The 24,639-nt window shown below is 39.5% G+C and overlaps 1 protein-coding gene across 2 annotated transcripts in view; it reads left to right on the forward strand.

Moving 5' to 3' along the window:
- The first annotated feature begins 5,199 nt into the window (after positions 1 to 5,199).
- Positions 5,200 to 24,639, forward strand: part of ntrk3b (neurotrophic tyrosine kinase, receptor, type 3b) — a 279,414-nt gene continuing 259,974 nt past the window's right edge. For both annotated transcript variants that reach the window (XM_055154591.1, XM_055154590.1), the window contains exon 1: positions 5,200 to 5,441. In XM_055154591.1, coding sequence (XP_055010566.1) covers positions 5,200 to 5,441 — 242 coding nt within the window. The remainder of the gene's footprint in view (positions 5,442 to 24,639) is intronic.

Below are 24,639 nucleotides of genomic sequence, written 5' to 3' on the forward strand. Positions count from 1 at the left end.
ACATTGCAGTCAAGAGTCTATATGGGAGGTGGCCAAGGACTCGTCACACCAGAAAAATAGAAAAGTGAATGGCTCTCTGGAGAAAATGACTCCTCCACATTAGAGTGTAATGAAAAAGAGGGAGACCAGGCTATGGTTGCTAAGACACGGCAGAAGCAGGAGATGGGGTAAACCTGTCTAACACAACATCCAATGTACAAATCATTTTGTGAGTTAAGTAATTCTCTAACACTATTGCTATTCTATAATGTGAGTATGCATTATGAGAGATTTCTTATTGCTCTCACCCTGTTATTACTTATGTTAACTACTTTTTGACATTATTGAAGCTTGTAGCATTCCTCTCAGAGCAATACTGAAGTAGACTGTAATTGTTTATTGGAAAGATACACAATGTACGCACATCACTAGGTTACAACAGTGAACGCAGAAAGCGAGACTAAGCCTCCCCTCTTATTACAACTGCATTTAATGTGACTAAGTTTTGATCAATGGATCTTCCTTAGCATTATTACAGGAACCAAACAGTGAATAGCTTTTGTTTCTAGGTTAAAGCTGGAGAATCTTATATTCTTATATGTTGCTATGTTACGTTTTGAAGTCAAAGTCAGTTTGCTGTGTGTTAGCAATGCTCTCCTGCTTTGTAGTCTGAAAAAAGCTGTGTATACTCCCCAAAAAATTGATGCATGTGCATCCTAGCAAGGTGCCAAGAGTTTATAAAAGTGCAGAGTGAGACTTACCCACTCCATTCTTTCATTGTGTGAAAATTAGTTACAGCTAGTATGACCTCATTAGCAGCAGTATCACATGGATACGTGTCCACACTGTGCAGTACCTGTTAACTCTGATCACTCACTTGAGTCTAAACAAGCAATTATCAGAATAAAGTCCATTATTTATTCCCTTATAACTGAACATATTTTTCCCTAATGTAACTCTAGTAGTATAATAATTACTGCTGTCTTGGTTTAAACTTTGTGTATCAGAAAAAATGAAGTGATAAATATATCCTTTATATCCCTGTATATCAATCAAGGTTAGTTGCACAACTGCATTTCAATTTTCAGTCCAATCAAATCCAATCCAATTGTTTGTAGTTTAGCTGAACTTTTTCATTGCTGCCCCTCAGTCCAAACTGAGCTGGTACAATATGTTAGATGCACCTTTTAATGTTCACTATGTATCAGAAAATATCTTATCATTTAAAGTTGTCTTTAGAGACCACACTGCACCCTCTCTCTTCATACGGGGCGATTGGATTGATTCGGGTGAACCAGCTGATCTGTGAAATAACTTAAATCTCACGGCAAACACTGAGTAGACTCCAATAGTCTTTGTGCGCGGGCCGCGATCAACAAAACCAGATAAGGGGCTGAGCTGGCCCACCACAATAGGCCCATGGCTTAAGGCTCTATTAGGTTTGACTGGAGGTTCTCAGTAAGAGGTGGTGATGTGTGACAGCCACCGCCACTGTGCCGCTGTCTGCTTCAAACTTACAAGTGGGGATAACCAGCTAGAACTACACTCCAGGGTGGGCTGGGGACACAGAAAGAGTAACTGGGCATAAAAGACTGGATCAGATGGTTACTCTATGACTGAGGTACTGATTAAGTCTCTATTGTGATACTAAATTTGGTCATACAGAACTGATATTGTGAGATGCTACATCGATAAACGCCCTTTTTGGTAATTACTAATAATGACATCTACCCTTTTGTCACTTGTTTATAGAAAGGAAACTTGTATTTGCAGTACATTTTACATGTCGAGGAATCCAGTGATTACAGTCCCTAGTGGTGATGAGGCAAATACAGACCACAGCAAACATGGTGAAATTTGGTGAAATTATTTTAGCAAAACCAAATCCCTAAAGCTTTGTTGCCATTTCCAGTCCACTAGAATAGAAGTGATTTGTTATACTGAGGTGGTAATAGGAAAGTGAGATGTTGTGATGAGGATAAACATGAGGTTCTAGTACAAAAGTGTGAGTAAATATGAAAATTGTACTCCTCAGGTTATGGTAGGGCATCTGAGTGAAAACAGGGGTGTGCTGCACAGGTGATGACCGAGTAACACTGTTAGATGGTTCTGCTTCTATGGCTAATTAAGTTGGAAAAGATCATTGATGGTGCCTAAAAAATGTTATAGCCTTTAAAGGTGCACTGTGTAACTTCACTTGTGGTCTCCATGGAGACCAGGGTGTCACTGGAATATTTTGCCATTTCATTGCATTGCCTGCAATGCACTTTTTTACTAGCCTGATTCATCAGCCGGTTTTACTTTGTGGAAATCGTCAGACCTCTCAGCATTAGGATTCGTTCGCTCGACGGTAGGCGGTTACTTTTTTATTTAACCAATTGCTGCTATTTGGTTGTGACGTATGTAATGCACTGCTAATGGAGCTAACTGATTAAGCTTTTCCCAAATCCCGTAGGAAGAAGGGCAAAAACGTCTTTCCCCTCGATTAAATTCACCAAACATTCTCTTTGTTCCGGCTTTAAATCCTCGATCTTGGGAATTGTTGTCAACACAGCATGTATGTCTTCGTCTACATCCATCTTGACTGCTTTGTTTACTCTTGTGTTGTACCACAAAAGGGACCCAGTCATGGCTTCACAGCTTTTGGCTGATTGGCCGGTGCAGGATCTACAACTTCCGGGGTTCTTGCAAAGTGTATTCCGATTCCTGACCTAGTCGCTGGAGAAAAATGAAATTGGGTGAAGGCACTAGGTGACACCAGCTTGACTACTTTTTTACTTTTACACAAGTGATCTCTTGGATCACTACTTTGAATTTCTAGTAATATCATTTGGAAGTAACAGTCTTACTTGAGTCCGATTTTAGATTTTTCTGGTTTCCATTAATGAGAAGCTGATTCTTATTTGATTGAAGAAATAAAGAATGTGAGTGCTGGTGAAGACCTCTCTAGTGTTTTTCAAACTTCATTAATGACAATAGCTCATAGACGAGGAAAAATGCAACTGGAGAATTGGAGGAATCAGGAGAGTTGGTTGTGGCTTTTGAGCATCTTTCTGGTAGATTGTCTAAAGGTGACACTTGAAAAGGCAATTCTGAAACAGTTTTTGTTTAGTTTTCAAAAGAGCTGCTACAGATCATGCCAAATAAGAGAGACAAAGTGTTAGGACGCAGGTGCACAAAAATCCCATCACATAGTGGAGGAGATAAGGACCACTTCATTTGCATATCAACATCTTAAAGACTGCAATATGTTTTTTCTGTGGTACAAACTGAAATTCCCCTTTACTTTTCCCCATAGACTTTCTGGAAAAAATCTAATATTAAGAGTTTAAAGGCATGCAGAGACTAAACATTAATGATGACTCATGGGACAGAGTTTATTTTTAAAAGATTTTGATTTAGCCTGTCACACTTGCAGCAACAGCAAAATCTGCTACTCTAAATTGAGAGCTATAACTTCACAATTAATAGAATATGTTAAACAAGGCTAATCTAATCTGAGCCTCTGTGCAACTGTCTGTTATGACGCTTCATTAGTCTCTATTGGACAGACAACAGAAGGACAATGACATTCATTTCATTTCAGACATCTTATCTGAAAACTACAGCCATAATTATAAGTGGAGATTAAATCAGACCCGCTGTGCTGCTCTCCAGTGCCCAAACTTCTTTTTTGTCAGAACACGGAGTCTAAAGATTAACACTAAATCAGAACCCACATCTAATTATACAAGCTAATCTTACTGGACTGTCCAAGTGGTGCTAAGCTCTGCGATGCAATGATAATAAGAGCAAAAAGTAGACTTTTACAGCTAGTTCTTGTTACAGTTTTAGAAGATTTAGTCATCCGTGCATAGATATTTATTTTTCCTTATTACAAATGGCCTTTCCTCCTGAGTTCAGCTCTTGAGACATGGATCATGGGGCGTACATCTGGCTTCCAGCAGAGAGCAATTAACACAGTGTCCATTACCTGTATTTGACTAATGAAGGCTTGGACTGTTCCATGTTCCAGTCAGAGGGGAGACACCAGGGGGAACCAGTCATGTTTTTGTGTATTTTTAGCACTGCACAAACAAATTGTCGCCAACACATTCACCAAAGCTAACAAGATCCTGTCCCACTGCAACCCACTCTCATGGAAAACTGTAACCGAAACACTGGTCCACTGACAAAAATGTATGTATTTGAAAATTTGGGGTCTTCGATTGTGCCATTGTCACACTATTTGTGCATCTGGCATTTCTATTGCCAGTTATGTGAGATGCAAGATTCTTTTTTGTGGATTTTTTTTTATGTATGTATGTAGCTTTTGCACATTTTCAAAGACTTTACATTTTCTACATGCCTACATGTTTTGGTTTTAACTAGTACCTTAAGCAACTTTTTAGGTAATCTGAACGTTTCATTATTGAATTGATTCCAGAATCTTGTCAGAATGGATGTGGGAATTCAGATGGATGCGTACTTTGTCATGTATGGGATTGATTCCATACTAACTAAATCATGACGTTATACTAGCCCTTGCCTACACTTCCATATTTTATTTAAAGTCTTTTAATCTTTAATGCTTTGAAAGTGAAATAGGGTGCATTTGGTCAAATAGAAATCCCAGTCAATGATGGAAGTGCATCTGCATAACCGCGCTGCTTGTTGCGTTTTATTCTTTCTCATATTTTTTTTAAAGCGCGTTAGTTTAAGCCCAGAGCTGTCCTTCTATAGCCACCTAAACCTCTCACGGCGTTTGTGACGTCCGTGGTGCGGCTGTGAGGATGTTGCTTGCATGTGGCTGCAGGTGTCAGTCTGACTGTAGCCGGTAGGAGGGACTTGATGCTCCAACTTCTCATTTTGTGTATACGTCTTCTCTCCAACCAGTCGTCCTGGTCCTGCGCGGAGAGACACGACGGTAGCAGCGCTAACGGAACGGCACGGCTTTCCGCACCAACATCACCATGCCTTTTACACCTCAACGCAGAGTGGATCCTTATAAATCGCTTTGGTGTTTTTGATTTAATTATTTTTTCCCCCTTTTTTCTCTCTTATTCAACGAGGCGCAAGGACACTACAGCAGCAGCATCCATCCACCGCTCTCACAGGGCATCCTCTGTACAAACGCACCATCCTCCTCCTCTTCCTCCCTCTTCCCTCCCTCCTGCACCTCTCTTTTCCCGCTCTGGACCGCAGGACGTCGGCTCGCCTCGTTCCCCTTGAACCGGAGACATGGATCTATGGTTTTACGCGACGCGGATTTGCTGGTGGAAGGTTTTGTTTCTCATGAGTATATTCCAGGACTATCTGAGCTCCATGCTGGACTGCCCGCCGACCTGCAGTTGCTCCCAAACAGAGATCTATTGCAATAAGTCCGACAACGGAAGGTTTTTCCCTTTACTGGCTGTGCAAGACACTGCCAACAATGGGACCACTGTTGACATAGCGGAGTTATTCAAAAACATCAGCTCCATGTAAGTAGCTTTGATCATTAATTCATCGCCTCCCAGTGAGATGTCTGTGATTTAGCTGTTGCTTTGTTTTGTACTTGTTGGATTTGGCTGGATTTTTTCCCTTCATATATGACTTTCTTGCGTTGGTCATCGCAAAATACAGTATCAGCGTCGTGCGTATCGTGAAGAACCCTCCCCAAAAACTAAGTGGCTTTGCTTTTCTCCCCCGTATCTGCCCCCATAAAGTTGTTTCTCCGCATCAGCACCACAGGCCTCCACACACGCTCCACAAATGACACGGGGATGTTGCAGCTCGCTACATCCCATTCATCCTCCTATTCTTTCCTACCGAATTCTGTCCTGACGCACCGCTCCATCGCTCGAAATGAAACGGAAATAAATGCTGCAGTCGGGTCAAGCACTTCCAATTCGTGATTTTTCCTTAACACAAACTTTATCACGTTGCGCACGGCCGAGGGGTGTTTGCGTTATAGGGGGAAATTAAAGGACGTGACTTGATCGACGCTGCTTTCTTTTTAGGCGCTGCTTAAAACGTAGGGTCTATCTATCTGTGCTGATGACGGCACACAGCAATAGGCCCTCCTCACCCACGCACCCACACACCCTCTCAAGTACGTTTTCATCCCACCGCTTTCACCCCCCACCGAAGCTCTCCCTCTCCCCTCTCCCCGTGCGTGCATCGATCCTTCCACTGCCAACATCAAAGCTTTCTTTCTTGAAAAGTCGGGGGAAAAACGCAAGCATTGAGAAAAATAAAACCCGTAGTGTCGACTCTGATTTGCATTTAAAGTAAACAGCCCTACCATTATGATAAGCTCAATATGGAATTCTCTTCACATAACCATCCAGGCCGCAAAGCACTTTTTTGGTCTTTCCCGTGCGTTTTAGTTTTGCATCCCTGGCTTCTTCATGTGGCGTGCCACGGTTCAGCGCGTTCTGGTGCCACTAGAGGGTAGCCTGGTTCCCTATATCTTTCTTGTATGCTACTTTTTTCCCTTTACATTAGCACTACTTTTAGACGAATGGGCATTACTGTAACAGCGAAACAGCATTACGCACCAGTGAAGCATTAGAGACCCAGTAAGTGATTAGTGGAGCAATGAACTACTGGTTTAAGATCGCCTTTAAGTTTTCCTCTCTGAACTTTCAAATAGAGAGTTTTTAATCTTTCTGTATTGATTGTCTTTTTGCCTTTGATAAACCCTAATGGCTGGACTCTGGGCTAATTATGTATTATACAGGCCTCATGCCAAAACTCTGCTCGTTTTCCACGCATGGACAGCTACCTACACACAGCAGCAATAGCTCAGTGTCAGCCTTTATCCTATCAACGTAAACATCTCTATTGCATCGCCATTACACATGCACTTTACATAATCATGTGTTCTGTTGGCCTGTATAGCAATTATGTTGTTATTATGTATATTGACTATCACTGACATTATGGCATAATCATACTGCAGTGGCGTATAAATGATATTCAGATGCTAATGCGCTAAACTGTGTGGTCTGGAAAAGCGTGTTTTTAAAAATAGTATCCGCACAACAGATCCTGATTGAGGCCATCTCCAGCACAAATTGTTCTTGGCCCCCTTCTGTGTAAGCCGCCCCAAGATGCATGCATTTCCTTAACAAGAACTCTATTTTTCCTCATTGCAAAGAAAACACTGAGAAATAGGACCAATTTGTGGTGGATGAGGCTACCACTCCACGCAGGGAATTGGCCATCTTAAAGAGCCCAGGTCAGACAATAGTTTTTGTTTCCACAATAGAGATTTAGCTATTGCCGTTTGAAGAGGATAAAAGAAGGCCTTGTTGTGATAGAAGGTGGCTAGAGTATTACTGAAGACTATAGCAGGGCTTTGTTGCTATAACTCAAAGGAGAATCAAATTAAATCATCCAAATTGCAAAGTGAATGTGGAGTGAGTGAATAATGCACTTGTTCTTGGCCATCTAACATAAGTTTCTAGTCCTGCATGAAATGAATTGGCCGAGTATTTGAAATAGTGGAAGATGGTAGAACATTGGACGAAGAGGAATTACACTGAACAGTAACAGCAGCAGTAGCATTTGTTGTCATGGTCGTTATGGTGAAGCTGAACTGGAGGGCAGAATCTGCAATTGACGGCAGATTGGTTGTCCTGGTATATAGGTTCAAGGTTTCTTTATTAGTACCTCAGGCGTTGTTTGCAGAAGCAATCAGAAGGGATGCACGAATGCTCAACATCATCTTTGCAAAATAAAGTAAAAAATAAACTGAATTATTTTTTCTCAGTAGCTTCAGAAAATGTTGGCATAGTTCAACCACAAAAGCGTGAATTTTGATAAGTTTGTAGGTAAAAGTCAACATTTGTGCAGCATAAATTGGAATATTGCATTGAAAAACAGCAAATCTGCCCTCTAATCGAAATTTCAACATTTCAACTCAAATTAAAACGCAAATGCAACCTCCTTAAGGACAAATTGGTTAGTTAAAGCGTCGTCGCAGGTGTAGCTTTGTTTGCACAATCCAGTCAGGGCTTCCACCTCGCCTTGTGACGTCTGGCCCCATTTTGAGTTGCGCCTCTTTTTGCACCTTCAAGAGTGTGTTTTAAGCATATCCAGGTGCATCTCCGTCAAGGCATTTATTACTCAGCTTCCTATTGGTAAACATTTCTAAGAAGGCTTTAAGGAAACCGCTTTTTCTTCCCCACTCGCCACCTTTGCTTTGAAAGGCTTTCTTCTTTTCAAATGGAATTCACTGGCTAAAAAAAAACAACCCAAAAACAAAACCCACTGAAAATTCACGTTTCATCATAATCCTCAGATATATCCACATTTGCATATTCACTCAAGATGTCACCATATTTAGAGGCTAATAGTATTTAAATGCTGTCCTGGGGTGCTACATTTTCCATTGCTCAAGTCAAAATAACTTGTCCTTTATTGCCTTTGAAATACAAATTCTTCCAAAACTATTGTGCCTGCAGCTACTTTAGCGTCAACTTTCTTCGCAGTCAAAGAGATTTATACCCACTTGTAAAATTGCCATCTGTTTATGTGCAAACAAAGCAATGGTTGGCAATCTAAAATGGCTGCCTGTTTAAATCTGCAGCCAAATAAAGCTTGAGGTTCATCATTTAACGTCTTGATCACCCAATCTATAAACACTCTTATTGAGACAAGACATATATTTTCTAAATGCATAGTGTTGTTTCCCAGTGCACTTATCAGACAGAAGGTGCCACTTGACTTAAATATAGGTTACGAGACCGTAGTCATCAAAGAACACCATCTCAAGAGGTTGCAATAAATTTGTATGTCATATGTACATGATTTCATTGACGTTGAATGAATATTAAAGCGCAAGTGCGATCTGATGGGCTCTTTAGACAGCGAGGAAAATAAATAGAATATCTGAGGAGGAGGATGCTTCTGCTGCTGCGGTGAATATGGAGTGAAGAATGGTTGTGGTACATTCTCAAAATGGAAAAACCAAGGAGAGGACAGAGGGCTTTTTGGTGAATAACTTAATAAACAAATGTACCAGGCTGATTGACTGCCAGAGATATCTAAAAAGAGGTAGGAATGAGGCCAGAAATCTTTCTACAGTGCATACGCCACTATCTTTACTACCAGCTATATGAAACTTTCTTCTACAATGTATTTGATGTCAAAGCTACTTGGTTATAACAGTGAATATTCAGGTCACAGTATGATTGGAAGAACAAACAAAAAAGTTAGATTTTTAAAAGCTAAAATAAGTAATACTTAAGTTGTTTATGTCACATTATCTTTCATTACTTTACCATTCAGATTTAGTCATAAATAACAATAGCAAAAAATGGTATTGTCTTGGAGTAGATAGTATGGCAGGAGTTCGAGAGCCACCAGTAGCTCTCCAACCCCTTCCAAGTAGCTCGCCAAGGAATTTCTGAATTGTACGTATTGTTTTGAATAAGTAAAATTTGATAAATTAAATGATTTTTACTATTGTACATGTATCATTTTGATGCCCAACTTTGTGTACTAATACAATGATAATGATTTATGTTTTATAGGTATCTAACTTAGGGTGATAAGATTTTCAAAATAAAAACCTGGGACACCTTTGGTTTGTGGTGGTTGGTAATAATAAAATTGTGAATCAAGTGCGTAATTAAGGAAAACTTTTCTGAACTTGGCCCATTCTTGACTAACATCAGTCAGTATAGTTAAATTTTCTTTGTGTTTTGGTAATTTTTCAACAGCTTTTCTGTATTTCACTTAAATAAATGACAATTAATGCCTCTCTTTACTGTTCAGATTGGGATCAGGGATCAGATTGGTCAAAAATAGAGACACCAGTGACATTTCTTGTATAAAACTGGGACAAATCACTAGTTTTGGATAAATCTGCTGGGACAGGGGACACAGGGCTCAAAACTGGGGCCGTTCTAGGTAAATAGGGATGTCTGGTCACCCTAATCTAACTGGACCTCATCTAAGGCTTGCTGAGACTCTTTTATATACTAAATTTCTTGTGACCGCTAAAACTAGTAGCTCTCTGGCATTTTTGTTTTGTAAAAATAGCTCACTGCAGGAAAAAGGTTGGAGACCCCTGCAGTATGGATTAAGGATTTCCCAGGGATGTTAAACCTGGAGGTATAGACTAAGCCAAGTGAGGCTGCCAATTTGTGCCATTGGTCCTTCCTTCCAACCACCACCAACACATCACTTTCATACTAGGCAAGTGGGTGAAGTGTCTTGTCCAAGGACACAATGGTAGTTTTGCACTTGAGCCACTGCTGACCCACTGAGGCACCTTCCATGTCCTAACCAAGCCCAACCCTGCTTAGCTTCTGAGATCAGATCATATTGGGCTTTGACACGCCGGTGTAAAAAAAAATATATCGAAGAATACAAGCTGAAGAAATGACTCCCTTGAATGTTCCACAGTGTACCTGTGTTAGTGTTGATTCCAATTTCAAACCGCTCATGTCATGTTCTTTGAGATGCACAAAAAAGACTTGTAACCATCGTTCACAACCACCGCTCTATGCATTTTTCATCTGTCACCATACTTAACAAGAAATTCTTTTGTTCTTTGTGTCAATATGTGTAACTGTACTTCTTTTTAAAAGTTGCAAGAGGAGTTTTCCCCCCTCAGTTTCTGCAAAAAGAAGTCTGCTCTCTGCTTTAGAATTATTGATCTTTGGATGCCTTCAACTTCACATTTTATATGAGACCTGCCAACTCACTGACGCTGCCAAAGAAACCTGCTTTATCCCAAACATTTTTTCAGGTGTGTTTAGGTGCATTGTGTGGGCAGAGATATGTCCTGTGGTTCAGACACTGAGCATTAGAGCATTACATAAAATCACTGTTTTCTCTCGCTGTTCAAATTCTGAGCTGCCCACATACTGCAGGGTCAACCACTCTGGCCGATGCTGATATCATACTCTCCAATGTTCACTTGCATAAGGCTTTTGAATGGTTCTGTTTGGAATTGTCGAAAAAAGGACAAAGGAGGATCCCCGAATAGTGAATTCATAATGTGTGTTTAGATACATGAACAAATTTTGGTGAAATAGGGTGTAGTCCAGTGTTGGCAATTGACAGTTTTTGAAAGAAATAACCAAACTGAAAATCCACAAATGATTTCATAGGGATGGGCCCACAGACCTGTCTTATTAACCTTTGGACAGCAATCACATCTTTGAGGTTGAATAATGGCACAAAGCTATTGCTGAATCTATTGTGAAAAAAGATAATTTCACTCTATTTATTTTGATAGGCAAGTTTTTGAACTTATGCCCAGTAATTATAGAGATATTAACCATAAACTAGACTGGCAATCTGGCGGTTAAACAGCAAATTCTAGCCTTGCCAGATGAATTCTTGTGATTTTTTTTGTGAGTTCACAAACTCTTAAATATCCGTCCCTAGCTCCAGCTGAAGCATTTGCATGTAATAGGTCCAAACTGACCAATCACAGGGCAGCACTGTGGTTTGCGTGGAAGCCAGTGCTGAATGAACTAAAACAAACATGGAGCCTATTATACACACAATTTTGTTTGCTAAAAACATGCAGACGAAAGCTTCTCTTTGTGCATTTGTGGATGGTTAAGATGTGTGTACTTTTCTCTCGACTGGATTAAACTAACCAGTGATTTTTCTGCGCCTAACACTGTTATGACTGTTCTTTGAATGCTCCGATGTGTGGAACTCTATTCAAAGGGCTACATATATAAATCTGACAAGAGCCAGGTTAGCAAAATACTACCATAGAAACTGGTCCTATACATCTTATGTAACTGTTAATTTGCAAATAACATTATGTGACATATTATTACATTATCGGCCTAACCCTGAACCCATTTCCTTACCTGATCAAAACAATACTCAAAACTATATTAAGTATTGCTGCATCCAGACTTTATGCGCTATGAACGGAAATGGCTTTGTGAATTGTTCCAGCTCTTCAGTGGTCAGTATCTTTCAAAAGTGGTTCCAGGAAGGAACAGCAGTTACCTGGAGGAGGAACTGTGGCAGAGTGATGAAATGTTAGGAATAACAAGAATGAGAGAAAAGAGAATTTGTATGAATGACCAGGCTGGTCGATTTAATTTTTATTCCTCATATTGACTGTTTTTAAACTCATTATTACTTGAATGTAAACAAGGCCCCGGGGGAAGACCCAGGACACGCTGGAGGGTCTATGTCTCTAGGCTGGCCTGGGAACGCCTTGGGGTCCACCCGGAGGAGCTGGAGGACGTGTCTGGGGTGACGGAAGTCTGGGAGTCCCTGCTTAGACTGCTGCCCCCGTGACCCGGCCCTGGATAAGCGGAAGAAAATGGATGGATGGATGGATGTAAACAATAAATACTTTTAATAATTTCCATTTGAATTCTACTCTTAAATACTTTTACCAACAATGAATTGGTTATAGACCTTTTGATTAAAAAAGATTTGAAAAAAGATGAAAGAAAACATATAATAATGATACGAAATTATTGAAGAGAGAAATTGCAAGATTACTCCAACATGCACAAATGATTCTGAAAACCACTTCATGCATGTTTTAAATGAGGCAACGTTATACATGGTTGAAAGCTCAAAAATTTGACTTAACATAGCACCAACCTCATTAATTAAGACAACTGTAGCAGAATGTAGCAGATAGAAAGACAAACAGGTGATATGAGGTAGGAATAAGCCTTTGGAAAAAAAAAAAAAAAAAAAAAAAGAAACACTGGTTGCCTTCATTGTTCAGCTTCACTCCAGGCACCTCGTGGTTTTCCCTACCCCAGTTGGTGTTACCCAGTCAGTTGCTTTGTTCTATAATCCTCCTGTTATAGAATATACCACACAGACATGGTGCCTTTCTTTTGTTTCATATATTTATTCTTCCTACTGCTGTCTTTGTTCTTCCCGACTGAGAGGGTTTGAAGTCTGAGCCTACGCTGCCCGGCTCACCTGGATCTGCTGTGGTCTTGATTCGTTCTCCCTTCTCATCACCTCAGTGTTTTGTTTTTTAGATTTGAATTTTATTGTGGGGTACAAATATCTTTCTACCTGTTGGGATTTCTCTGTGTGACCTGCACTTTTTGATTTGCCTGTTATCATTTGGGAACACAAATAAATGATAACATAAACTGTGGGTAGCCTAGATAAAGTGCTAATGAAAAGCTCTAAGTGTCTGACATCAGCCTTGGGCATTTGTATATTCTGTATGTTGTCATTCAAAACTAAAATAACTCATTTGGTATACTAAAACCCTGGAGAGACCCTGGAAAGTATGGAATTGAAGGAAATGATGGACCATGAATGGAAAAGGTTGAAACATAACTTCTCTTAAATGGTTTCAAGAGTTATGTTTTTTTTGTATTTGTTTATTGTTTTGTTCAACATAAATCCAAGTTTGTCCACAGCCTAACATAACAGGCTACTGCATTCATTTTAGAAACTGCTTGCCTTTATAGGTTCAAAGTGTAATTCTTGGGTGAGGGTACACTACGTGTTTTTCTCCATGGAGGCGCGATTTCTTTGACTGGAATCTTCAACAGTGTAACATTAATCTTAACTACCTTGCGTTTATTCAATTACAGGTGTTATTTATTTTCTAAGATTTGTCCTTGAAAAACATGCACACTTTCTGTGAGCAGCATTCCTTGTCTGGAGATGTAACTGGTAACTTGGCCTGGTGATGCAAATATCTTTAATGCCATAGTGCGGAACCATTTAGGCAAAGCAACATCTCCATAGAGAATAGCGCCTCCACTAGAAAAGTTACATGTGCACCTATAAAACAACAAAGCAAGCCGTTCTGTTTATTTCACAGCCATATGTTGCTTACCTTGTACTTTTTATCTACTGAACGAGAATGTATTTCTCCTCTGAAACTTACTGTTTATCCCCCAAACAATGCTTAATTTGAGAAAGTGCTGCAAAACTTTTTTGTGTTATTCCCTTTTCCCATTTTCTTCGAATGTTCAATCAACAAACTGCAGTTTGTTGCCTACCTTGCACATCACGATGGAATCTTAGCAAGATCACAAATTCTCAAAAATCCATCTGGCCAGCCGCAAGTTTAGATGTCTTATAACGTTACAAGTTTAACCAATAGTGGAGCAAATAACAAATTATGGTTATTTTTCAACTGCTGCATCTAAAAAATATCAGCAAAAATACTCAAGATCATTACCTGTTTGTATTACTGTAACTACATAGTCAGTGATGTTACATTGGCTGGTGACTATTGCCTCAGCAAACTGCAATGAGTAGTTTCTATCCAAGTGCTGATAATGTCAGTAGGAACTAGGGCTACTTTGGAAAGATTTTTGTGATTTTGAAGCATTGCAAAAAACAGGATCCTGTTCAGAGTGTACATTTTAAATACCTCCAGGAGCATTCATTTTTGAGAGAAGACTCAAAAAAACTGATTTTGATTTGGTTGCGATACATGTTGTAGTTGTAATGGGAGCAATAGTTTGCTCATATGCATGTAGAGTATGTTGTTACATGTAAAAGTGCTTGCCTTGTTATGTATACAGCTACATTAGTAAGTAAATCTTTCTTGGTATATTTTTGTGCTCAACTTCGAAGACGGCAGTCGTGAGAATTGGGTAATCTTTTTCTGCAGCAGATTTCTATAGCTAACCCTTACTGTTCCTGGCAGACCCCTCACCCCGTCCCCCTCTGCCTCAGTGCAATCATCCGTGCTAATGTGGGCTAACCGCGTAGGACGGAGCTGCTAACACACGTTTTGCCCGCTGCTCGTCACCACGCGGCCCCCTGCTGCACTCCGTTTCCAGGCTCACCTCAGGGCTCTAACACGACGTCTTCCACTGTTATCCGCATATCATCAAGTTTGCATGAGACGTCTTTGTGAAAACTGGGTCATGGCTGCCATCTGAGAATTAGGAGGAAGGAGAGGAGCAGTACTTTGTCTTTTTTCCCCAACTCAAATCCTTTACCATCCTTACGCGAAACAGTGTCAGGATGAGCTAACTGGCCTAGCTTCTCCCACAGGCTGTCATGCACCCTCACTATGGAGCATCTGCAGCCCACTCGCCCTTAAGATGCATGCTAATGAGATTCCTCCTCCCCCATTTTAACAATCAAAAGACGCATTGAGGAGGTCGGGGAAATACTGAGGGCGCTGCTGTTTCAGACAGGATTAAGAAGCTCGCAAAGCCTCGCAGTGGTGGTACCAAGCTGACATTTAGTCAAAATTTGGCTTTTATCAAAAGGACAATGTTGAATTTGTGCTATTGTTATGGACGTTTGTGTTAAATTTTGGAGGCTGGAGGAGAATACTGAATCAAGACTCTTTTGAGTTCTTTGAAGTGGGTCAAATTGTGAACAGGCCCAATGATCAACACTTTCAGTTTCAGGAAATTATGTTGTGCAGATGAATCTGTGACAATTAAAGGAAAACAATGTTATATTTTGAGGACTTGTAGCAACTGACATACATTTAAAATCTTGTTCAAGGTCTGTAAAAAAAAAAAAAAAGACTTTGTGCTACAATTTAAAGTCTTCATAATGATGTTGGGTATGGAAGTCTAAATTAACATGCACTGCACTACATACTTATTTTCAAACATCTGTAAATGTTGAGATGCATTTTTTAAGCAGTCAAGGCAAACCAAATTGTTTCCATAAATGTCTCAGTGAGTCAATCTTTAAACATGCATCATGTGAATAGCATTTGTCCATTATCCATTTTGAAACAATGCAAATTGCACAGAAATTCAATTTACATCTCTTTACATGCATGGGGTTTTAGCCTGATTACAAGTGGGCCTCATAATCAGGTGCGTGCTGACACTGGCACACACTGACAGACCGCTGTCTTCTGTCATGCAAGATGGGCTTTACTGACGCTCTATGGCAGATAATCTTGTTGAAACATGGTATTTCCAAAGCTTACTCTAGTCATACTCAAACAGCATTATGCTAATTTCACCTTATTGGATATACATGGGTGAATCGTACTTGAAGACTTTCTACTTTGTTGAGACTGCTACTTCAACTACCTAATTTCCCAATCTAGGCCAATGAGAGTACAGGCATGTGTACACATTTCAGAAGACTAAATGACAAGGTCAACCATTTTAGGCCTATCAGTTAAAAATATTCATTCTCTTAAAGCATTTAAAGGGTTTCAAGGAATAGTAAGATCTTTAAAAAAATGCATCACGCTCACATAATCCTTCCCGTTGAATTAAAAACAGAGAACCAAAAAGTCCCCTTATCTGAAGATTTTCTAAAGGTCCTCGTGTATGTCCTCTCACTCCTCTTACTTTAAACAGTGATGTGCGGATGTCAGAGGACTGGTTTATCTCTTCCAGGTCAGCACTTGTGTGAATAAGTCAAAGGTAACTCCTTAGGATAACTTTTTAACTCACCATGCCTTCAAAGAGACTCTAGTCCCATGGAGAAGAGCACACTAAAAGCACCTCTCTAAAGCTGAACTCACTGAATATTGTACTAGGGAGAGACAGGACAGAGTACTAAAAGACCTCTTTTAAAGATTTATTGTGTACAAAGAAAAAGGTTTACAGTTTACAGATAGATGTTGTGAGGTATATCTCTACAATATGCACTAATGTATGAAGAAGTTATTGCATCATCAAAGGAACACAAGGTCTCCAGTCACCTTTCTTGGTATCAAAAGTCTTGTTTTTGGAGTTTAAAGCAGGGCTCCAAACATCAACTTTGAATAACCAACATCTGTGTTACTGAACATGCACATCTGTCTTAGAGAAGAGCCTCAGCCCCCAATCTTACAACCACAAGGCACCTACATCTTACCAAAGTAAAGCATATGGGTGGCAGTCACTTAGCAGATGCTGACCTAGAAGCATGACGCCCCAGAGGGCCCTGTCCTAAGGCGGGTGAGGTGAGTCCAGGAACTTTTTTGGCCGTGAAGCAGGTCTTCTTAATAGTTGCCAACATTCTGTCATAGGTTGCTGACGTGGTGATCAGGAGATATCTTCTCTCTGCTTTTCGCCACTGGACATACCATATTAAGACCATTGTACATCTTGTCTGTACATTTGCACTTTCCAGGTGAGATGTCAAGTGAAACCACAGCATCGCACAATGTCTGGTTAGATGCAGCAATAGTCTGCACTTAGCATCTTCTGAAGTTGGATGGTCTATTAGGACCATAGGTCGACTAAGGAGGTATTTGACCTTTTGGTTGTTTAGCCTAGATTCAAAACGGGTTATTTCCAGACTTACAATTTTGCAATTTTGGGTTAACTTCACATAGTACATTATTAAAAAGAAGAATATAACATTTATATACAAATACAATGAGGGATATGGAAATGAATTATAAATCAAACAAAAAACCAACATTTTAACAACAGTTCCACCATTGGCAGCTTCAACACTGTCCAACGTCCTCATTGATCATGCAGTTTCAGCCAAACTACTTTTTTTGCATCTCCACCTCAAATTTGGTGCATGTCAACTGCTTCAGTTCCAATTTTAGCATGATGATCTGTTTTGCACAAGAGCAAACGCTTGATAAATGAGGCCCAATAAGTTTACCTGAAAATAGCACCAGCACTATAAAACCCCATCTTATGTTAAATCTTCTTAATGAATGTCTCTTGTTAATAGAAAATGGTGGTGGAAGGGCACAGGCCAAGGACTAGCCATTAAATTTAGGTAATAATCTATAATAGTGGGCGGACATACTAAAACCAGGCGTTTGATAGGATTACAAAACTGCAAGCCCCTGAGGTGGGTCACAAATGGATTGTCCTTGTCCTTTGGCCAACCTTTCCAACAAGTTTCCTGAAATCAATGGAGTAGTTTTAGTGCATTTCTGCCAAGGTAACTGGTTTCTCTCTCACAGTATTAATAATACCTCTTTCTACCAACCTTCTTTCTGAGTGAGGAAGGTTTTGAAATGATGTGCACATGTTTAAATATTGCATTAAGACTATGAAATACATATTTTTAAAAAGTAAAATAGTCGCAAAATACAAGATTAGGTCCTGTAGCATTTTTCATCTTATAAAATTTTTCACAAATCGACGGTATAAATCATAATACAGCACTCATTCACACAGTGCAGTGCTTCACATGATCAATCGTTCTTATGACCAATCTGATCATACTTAGCTTTACTAGCGCTTTCCTCACACTCTGTTTGAAACAGAGATTGAAAATAAATGCAGTGAGAGGAAGGCTCGCTCTGCGACCAGTATTCCAAAATGCTTCAATCCAATGGTGGTTCTACATTTCATCTGTGGTTCTAATCTTTTTACCCGTCTCACTGTAAAACCCACAACAAAGATTTTCCCCATAATCAGTTACCTTACAGTGCAGATGGCTAAAATAGTGCAGTGGACACCTGAAAGTTTCCAATTCACACTAGCGCATACAGGAGACAAAGAATAAGCTTTGAAAAAAATTGGGGCATGTAAATAGAAAATGTTGCGTAGCCATTTTTCACAATTAAAATTAGCCACTATGAGGCGGCCCAGCAGCAGTGAGTCTGCCTGTGATCCAGAATGCACACTTCTCAAAATCCAAACTCACAACTTGGTAAACCTTTAGACTTAGACAAACTTTATTGATCCACAAGGGAAATTATTTAATTTGAAGTTTATGAAGTTGTGAGTTTGGTCACTGGTCACTCTCCCCATGTTCAGATATGTGTGATTGCTAAGTGGGTTGCTCAGGGTCATGCATGGTTCATCCGATTCAAAACAAATATGACTGCTTGTAAAACTGAATGTTAAAAAAAAATCAGTCTTCTGAAAAACATAGCAAATTTCTGCAAAATCAGTTGGTGAAGCACAGTTAATCTGAGGTGAGATACATTTGATTGTTTTTAAATGATAAGTGAACAATGAGCACCTTCATTTCACGTGTGTCAAAATCACAGAAATAAACAAATGCAAGTACATGTTTGGTTCTGGCCCTGAGACGCAATAGAGGGAGTGGGGACTAGACTGACAACCTTATGTATACAAAAATACAGAAAGATATCTCTTTGGATTTGGAGTTCCACAGATTTGAACAGGAAGCCAAAAGACCCTTTTCTATTTCAAATATTTTGATCAGTGTTACAGTTTACAAGTGACAAAATGGAAATAAATTACCTATGTATGTGAAAGTGTGTGACAATTTACCATAAACTATCATTATATAAACACTTTGAGACCCCTGATGCCTGGATAGAATTGCTTACCCTTGCTGATCTCTTGGAGGGCATGTGTATAGCATGTTTAGCATTATTAGCGCACGCATCCATCATGGTGCATTATCAAGTCGAATGTGTCACCTCTCTGTCCTGTGGGCTAGGGCTGACAGGAGACACAGCCGAAGAATAATGCTTTTATGTTCTTCATCGGCAGCATGTTGACAGATATGTTTTGAGCACTTAGTTGTGAAGAAATTGTATTGTTTGTGGGGTTAGTGCCCGATGTCTCATTCAGCTGTTGATTGACTCTAATTATGTGGCTTGTCTGCCTGTGAACTCGGATGGCTTCTGCTGTGTTGAGTTCAGGGTCACTCGGGAGATCCTGTTAATCCCAACACACACAGCACTAAGCTTTGATTTCGACTGTTCATTTTCTCACTATTCCCACAAAGCCAGAGCAGAGGTGGAGGAAGTACTTAAAGCAATCTCTTCTTGAGTGATCTTATTGTATCTAATTTGATTATAGAAGCAACTACTCCTAAATAGTTTGCTGAAGAAATCTTGCCTTTTGCATTTGACCCACCCGGTAACACCTCCAGACCTTGTGTCACACTCTTGGACAGGAGTACCTACTTTGTGTTTAAGGGCATTTCAGATCTGTGTGTTCCTAGGCGCCAAGGCTGTGTTAAAAATAACACCAGAGGACGGTCAAAATTAGTTAAAGAATGAATCGAAAACAAAAGGAAAAGGGTAGCAAAACATGGAGACACCTATGGCAGTTTTTAGATTGTTCTAGTTCACTGGTTCTCAAACTTTTCCACCAAAAAAAACATTTGGCTTCCTGAGTATTAGCATATCTAAACCAGGTTTACAACAGGACTATCCCAGCTCTTAACTAGGGCTCAATCAGGTCTTTAATAACATTGCTGCAGTAGTTGTAAACCATGACCAATTATGCAGGGCAAAGAGATGAGGAATGTGGCAGTGCTAATAGGTCCTTTGAAAACATTTTTCACTCTTGGTTCAAAATTGGGTACAGGCCCTTTAACTAATATAAATATTTTAGCCTACTCCTTTACCACTTATTACTGTGGTTTCTGTTATTACTTGTTATTTCTACCCAATTTGCCGTTGTAGTCAGAAAATACATTCACTTCTTATTAGATTTCTTATTAGATTTCCCTTCAAATCTACAACATATGATTTAGAAAATTGCTGTACAATCTCTGCATAGAAAGATGGTAACATATTTGACCTAAACTGTAACCCTTGCAATTTATATTCCAAAATTAACTGTACAAGTATGTTATGGTTCTTTTGGTATGACCCAGCCAATCCTTGGGCAAGTCTGCGGTCAACAGTCATCATGAATTAATGCCTCTACACAGCTTTTGGTTTTCATTTGACCACCAACTCCTTGTGCAATAACCCGGCGGACAAAGCACCACTTGCTCTCTTCCACAAGCCATAAGCTCAGATATATACTGTGACCTTGAACATGGTTGGTGGCCTGTACGTATTGATTACCCCAGATGATGCCTGGATATCTGTGTTTGCTGCGCTCTGCTGACCATTGGTGCGAATATACTACATCAAAACATTATGAGCCTATCAGGGCGCTGGTGCGTAGTGAGCGATTGTCCTCAGTGCAGCTATGATTCTTGGTGGCTGCATTTCTTCCCCTTTTTCCCTTGCTGGTGAGAGCCTGGCTGGTAACTTGTGTGAAGGCAGATGAGGAGGCATTAAAAGTAAATGGTCCACAGAGACTCACCTCTCCTTCCTCGCTGCTCCCTGTCAATGGATCGACCTTGGCTGTCCACTCAAAATAACACAGCCACTCTCAATCTTCTCTCAAAGGAAACCTATCTCACCTAATAGAAGCCCACGCCATCCACTATCCTCCCTTGCCTATATGTGGCTTTAAAAGGTGCAGTCTGGTTTATAAGGCTTACGGTGGAAACAGAGGGAAAAATGGTGGCGATAATAATGAAGAAATATTCCTTGGCATGACTTTAAATAGCTCTACCTTACATATATTCATTTACAGGTGGTTTTATAGCGCAAAAATACCAAGAAAAAAGACATTCTGACTGTGAGCGGGGTCGCCTCTCCACAGATTGGACATGTAACTTGGGTGGTGTCCACCTGACAACATTTTTTGGTCAAAACAATGAAGTTTTGATTTGTTTTGGCCTATTGCGTTCACATGGAGCTGGGCATGGGCGAGTGGAGAAATCTGAGAACGCCGGCGTTGTGTTGTTGTGTGGACAAACATACCACAGCTTTTGGAAAAATATGATGTTGCAACCCCGTCAGACACGCTGCTAGTGCTAATGCTAACAACACGCATCACGCAGATTATGCACATGGATCAATAACAAAGATTATGGACGGGTAATTAAACTGTTGGATTTTGACCAAGTTATTCTAATTCTCATCCAAATCTTATGGCTAAAAATGAAAACTTGTTTAACTTTTGCAAAACAAAATGGCTATATTTCTGGGATACATCTAAAATAGGCTAAATTACCTTAAAGTAAAAAAAAAAAAAAAAACGGTGATGAGATATGCATTATTAAATATTTTTATCATTGTTAACAGCGCCACATATAGGACATTGGACATCTGGATATTTATTAATCCGATGTGTGTGGACACAAATTTTTTTCACCCTGCAAAAAATAAAATAAATCCAGGAGCATTGTCGTGTGGATGTAGCCTTGTTCTTGGTTGGTCTCCATGAAGATAGAAAGACTTAAAAACCATACGGTGAAACATTCCAGACAAAGCAATAACATCTCCAAGCATTTGACGGACCAACAGAAAAGTTACACAATGCACCTATTGCATTTTTTTGATTGATTTTAACAGGATTTCTAACATAATTTTTAATGGTGAGTTTCGATAAAGGGGATGAGCTCGTTTAATCATGCAAGGGTCTGTATGATCCCACAACCTCACACCCTTTATCAAAACTCCAGTGTATCAAAGTATCAAAGTATCCAGTGCATCGTGATCCCTCCTTGTTCACCCATTTAACTTTCTGGACCCAGAAACAAGAAAATATTAGGTTTGTGTTTGAACATGCACTCACTAATTTTAGATCAGCAGCAATGACACAAATTATAGTCCCTCCACCGCCGGCTTGCTTGAGCTGTTTCATTGTTTTGGTTCATTGCATTAAATAAGAAAGTATTGCAGCTTCGATGTGTTTGATTTCCGCGCATACAGAAAATACCTCCTGACCCATACATTTCCTGGCATGTCTAAAAAAGTCAAACACTCAAGTAAACAAGTCAGGTTTGATTAGCAATTATACAGAGTTTTAGTGCTAATGCTGTAACGCCTTGATCTTTGCTATACGACCATTTGACCCGCTATAGACTGAGGCAATAGTGGTCAGACTGGTTCTGTTAAGACGTATGGACACATATAATCATCGTGAGTGTCAATGTAGAATTCTAGTGGGTAAAATGAATGTAAAAATGTATACAATAAAAAGTTGTTAATGTTTATTTGCTGCTAGTAATTGCAAAATGTCTTGATAGCAGCTCGGTATTTACTTGGCCGTTAGGGATTGGTGTGCTAAGGCAGATAGTATCATTCCGAGTAAATTAACACTCGTAAATGCAACCAAGACATGCATAATGAGTCATGTCAGCGAGGTGTAAATCAGTGGTTAGCCCAAATTAACCCTGCTACAAGGATAAGTGGAATAATTGAAAATGCTCCAATAATTGACTTTATGAAGTTCAACCTTTGGTCATACACAGTCCTGTTTTTCAATGATGTTTGTGTAAAAAAAAAATAAAAAATCTGTGTAGACTTATTCACAACTATTAGTTATTGCATAAAATATCAGAAAGAACTGGAGGACCAGGAAACAAGTCACGCATCTGAAATTATGTTAGCATTACCAGGAGACCATTTGTATTTATGACTTTAAGGATTAGAAATTCAAATCACTGCAAAGAAATATTTTCGAAAGTACGCGTTGCTAAATGGGTCTTACATTATTTTTTAAGAACAAATGTAAAACAGGCAAATCCCAAATGTGCAATTGTGTCATACTGTTTTAAAAATATGGTTAAATAGTTACATTTTCTTAACAAATTTGAACTCATGCAGCCTTATTCTGGGCAGCGTTTCTTAAAATTTCATCACCCCTGCATTCTAAGTGCTCCATAGTAAGGCCGGGCGTATCATTTATTAACGACACTGGGTCTGGTCTTTGCATTATACAGCTCAATGTCAACCTGGAGATAAACAACGGCTAGCACTACAACAAGCGCCACATGCCTTATCATCAGAGGGGCGTGTCAAACGAGCTCATTGGTGGAAATTATCTGTGGTATGAAAATAAGTATGGCTGCTTTGACAGGGCTTTGATGGTTAAACCGCAGGGTCCGTCACTCAATCAGGGAAAGTGACTTGCACTGGCAGCTGTCTGCGTCTGACACTGTGAACTGTGGAGGCTTCTTATTCCACCGACCACATCACCTGTCAAGTTTCACTAATGTGTTTGGGAATGGCGAGAAGCAACCTGTTCCTCTTTGGTAATGCTCCTCCATGACACATTCACTTAGAGCAGGGGCTAATTGGGCTGCTCAATACTCATGACCAAATCAGATCTTTTTAACCTTAGGGTGAAAACCTTGAACCAGATCATCTGTGTGTAGGTTTGCCAAAAGTATCAAAACCCAGATACTAATTAGCACTAAAACTAGTATCAAATCTACATACTCATTTCAGTAGTGTTAGTAAAGTATTACTAGGGATGCACCAATCTGATGCTGGTAATGGATGTTGGTGCTGAGTCTGAAAAATTCTTAATGTCTTTTCAGCCAATAACCTGGTTGCACATATAAACTGATGTAATAAGACTATTTACATGTTGTAGTCAGCCCAGAAATTATTATTCATATAACGTTTTTCTGTAGTTATTTGAGAGATAAATGACAGCAACATATTTGGATTAGTTTTGTCTTTTTATAATTTTTGTTTAAAAGAAATACATGCTATTTTCAACTTAATACTTAATACTATAGTAATACTTAAGAAATAGTATTGGAATCTGGATTGGAACTGAGAAAGCTGAAGCGGTGCATCCCTATATATTACATAAATTAGACAATTGTATATTTTGGATGACATGACAACAAGAAACCACCATTATTTAGCATTAAAAATAACATTACCATGTACTGAATTTTAGTATTGTTAGAGATGAGCTGATTTCTTTCTGTATCTTTTAAGTTATACTTGTTAAGTAAACCTGAAGGAATCCAAGAAACTGCACAATAGCAGATTAGTCAGAAAAGCATTTAGTCTTAGCTGGAGGCGCACATTGTGGATGTTTTAGAGTGACAGGAGAAACCAGCTGATTGCTCATTCAGACATTAGGAGCATGTAAACTCAACCGCTCAAGACTAGGACTAGGAAGATTCTGGCTGTAGGGCAAGAGTGCTACACAGGCACCATGCTGACTATAGAATTTGGAGTTTTAGATGAAGTTAGACAGTGCTGGCAAGATAAGTAAGATGGTGGAATAGTTTCAAGATCAA

The sequence above is a fragment of the Boleophthalmus pectinirostris genome, unplaced genomic scaffold (genome assembly GCF_026225935.1).
Source record: "Boleophthalmus pectinirostris isolate CB_2022bp ecotype Guang Dong unplaced genomic scaffold, ASM2622593v1 HiC_scaffold_19, whole genome shotgun sequence".
NCBI lineage: Eukaryota > Metazoa > Chordata > Actinopteri > Gobiiformes > Gobiidae > Boleophthalmus > Boleophthalmus pectinirostris.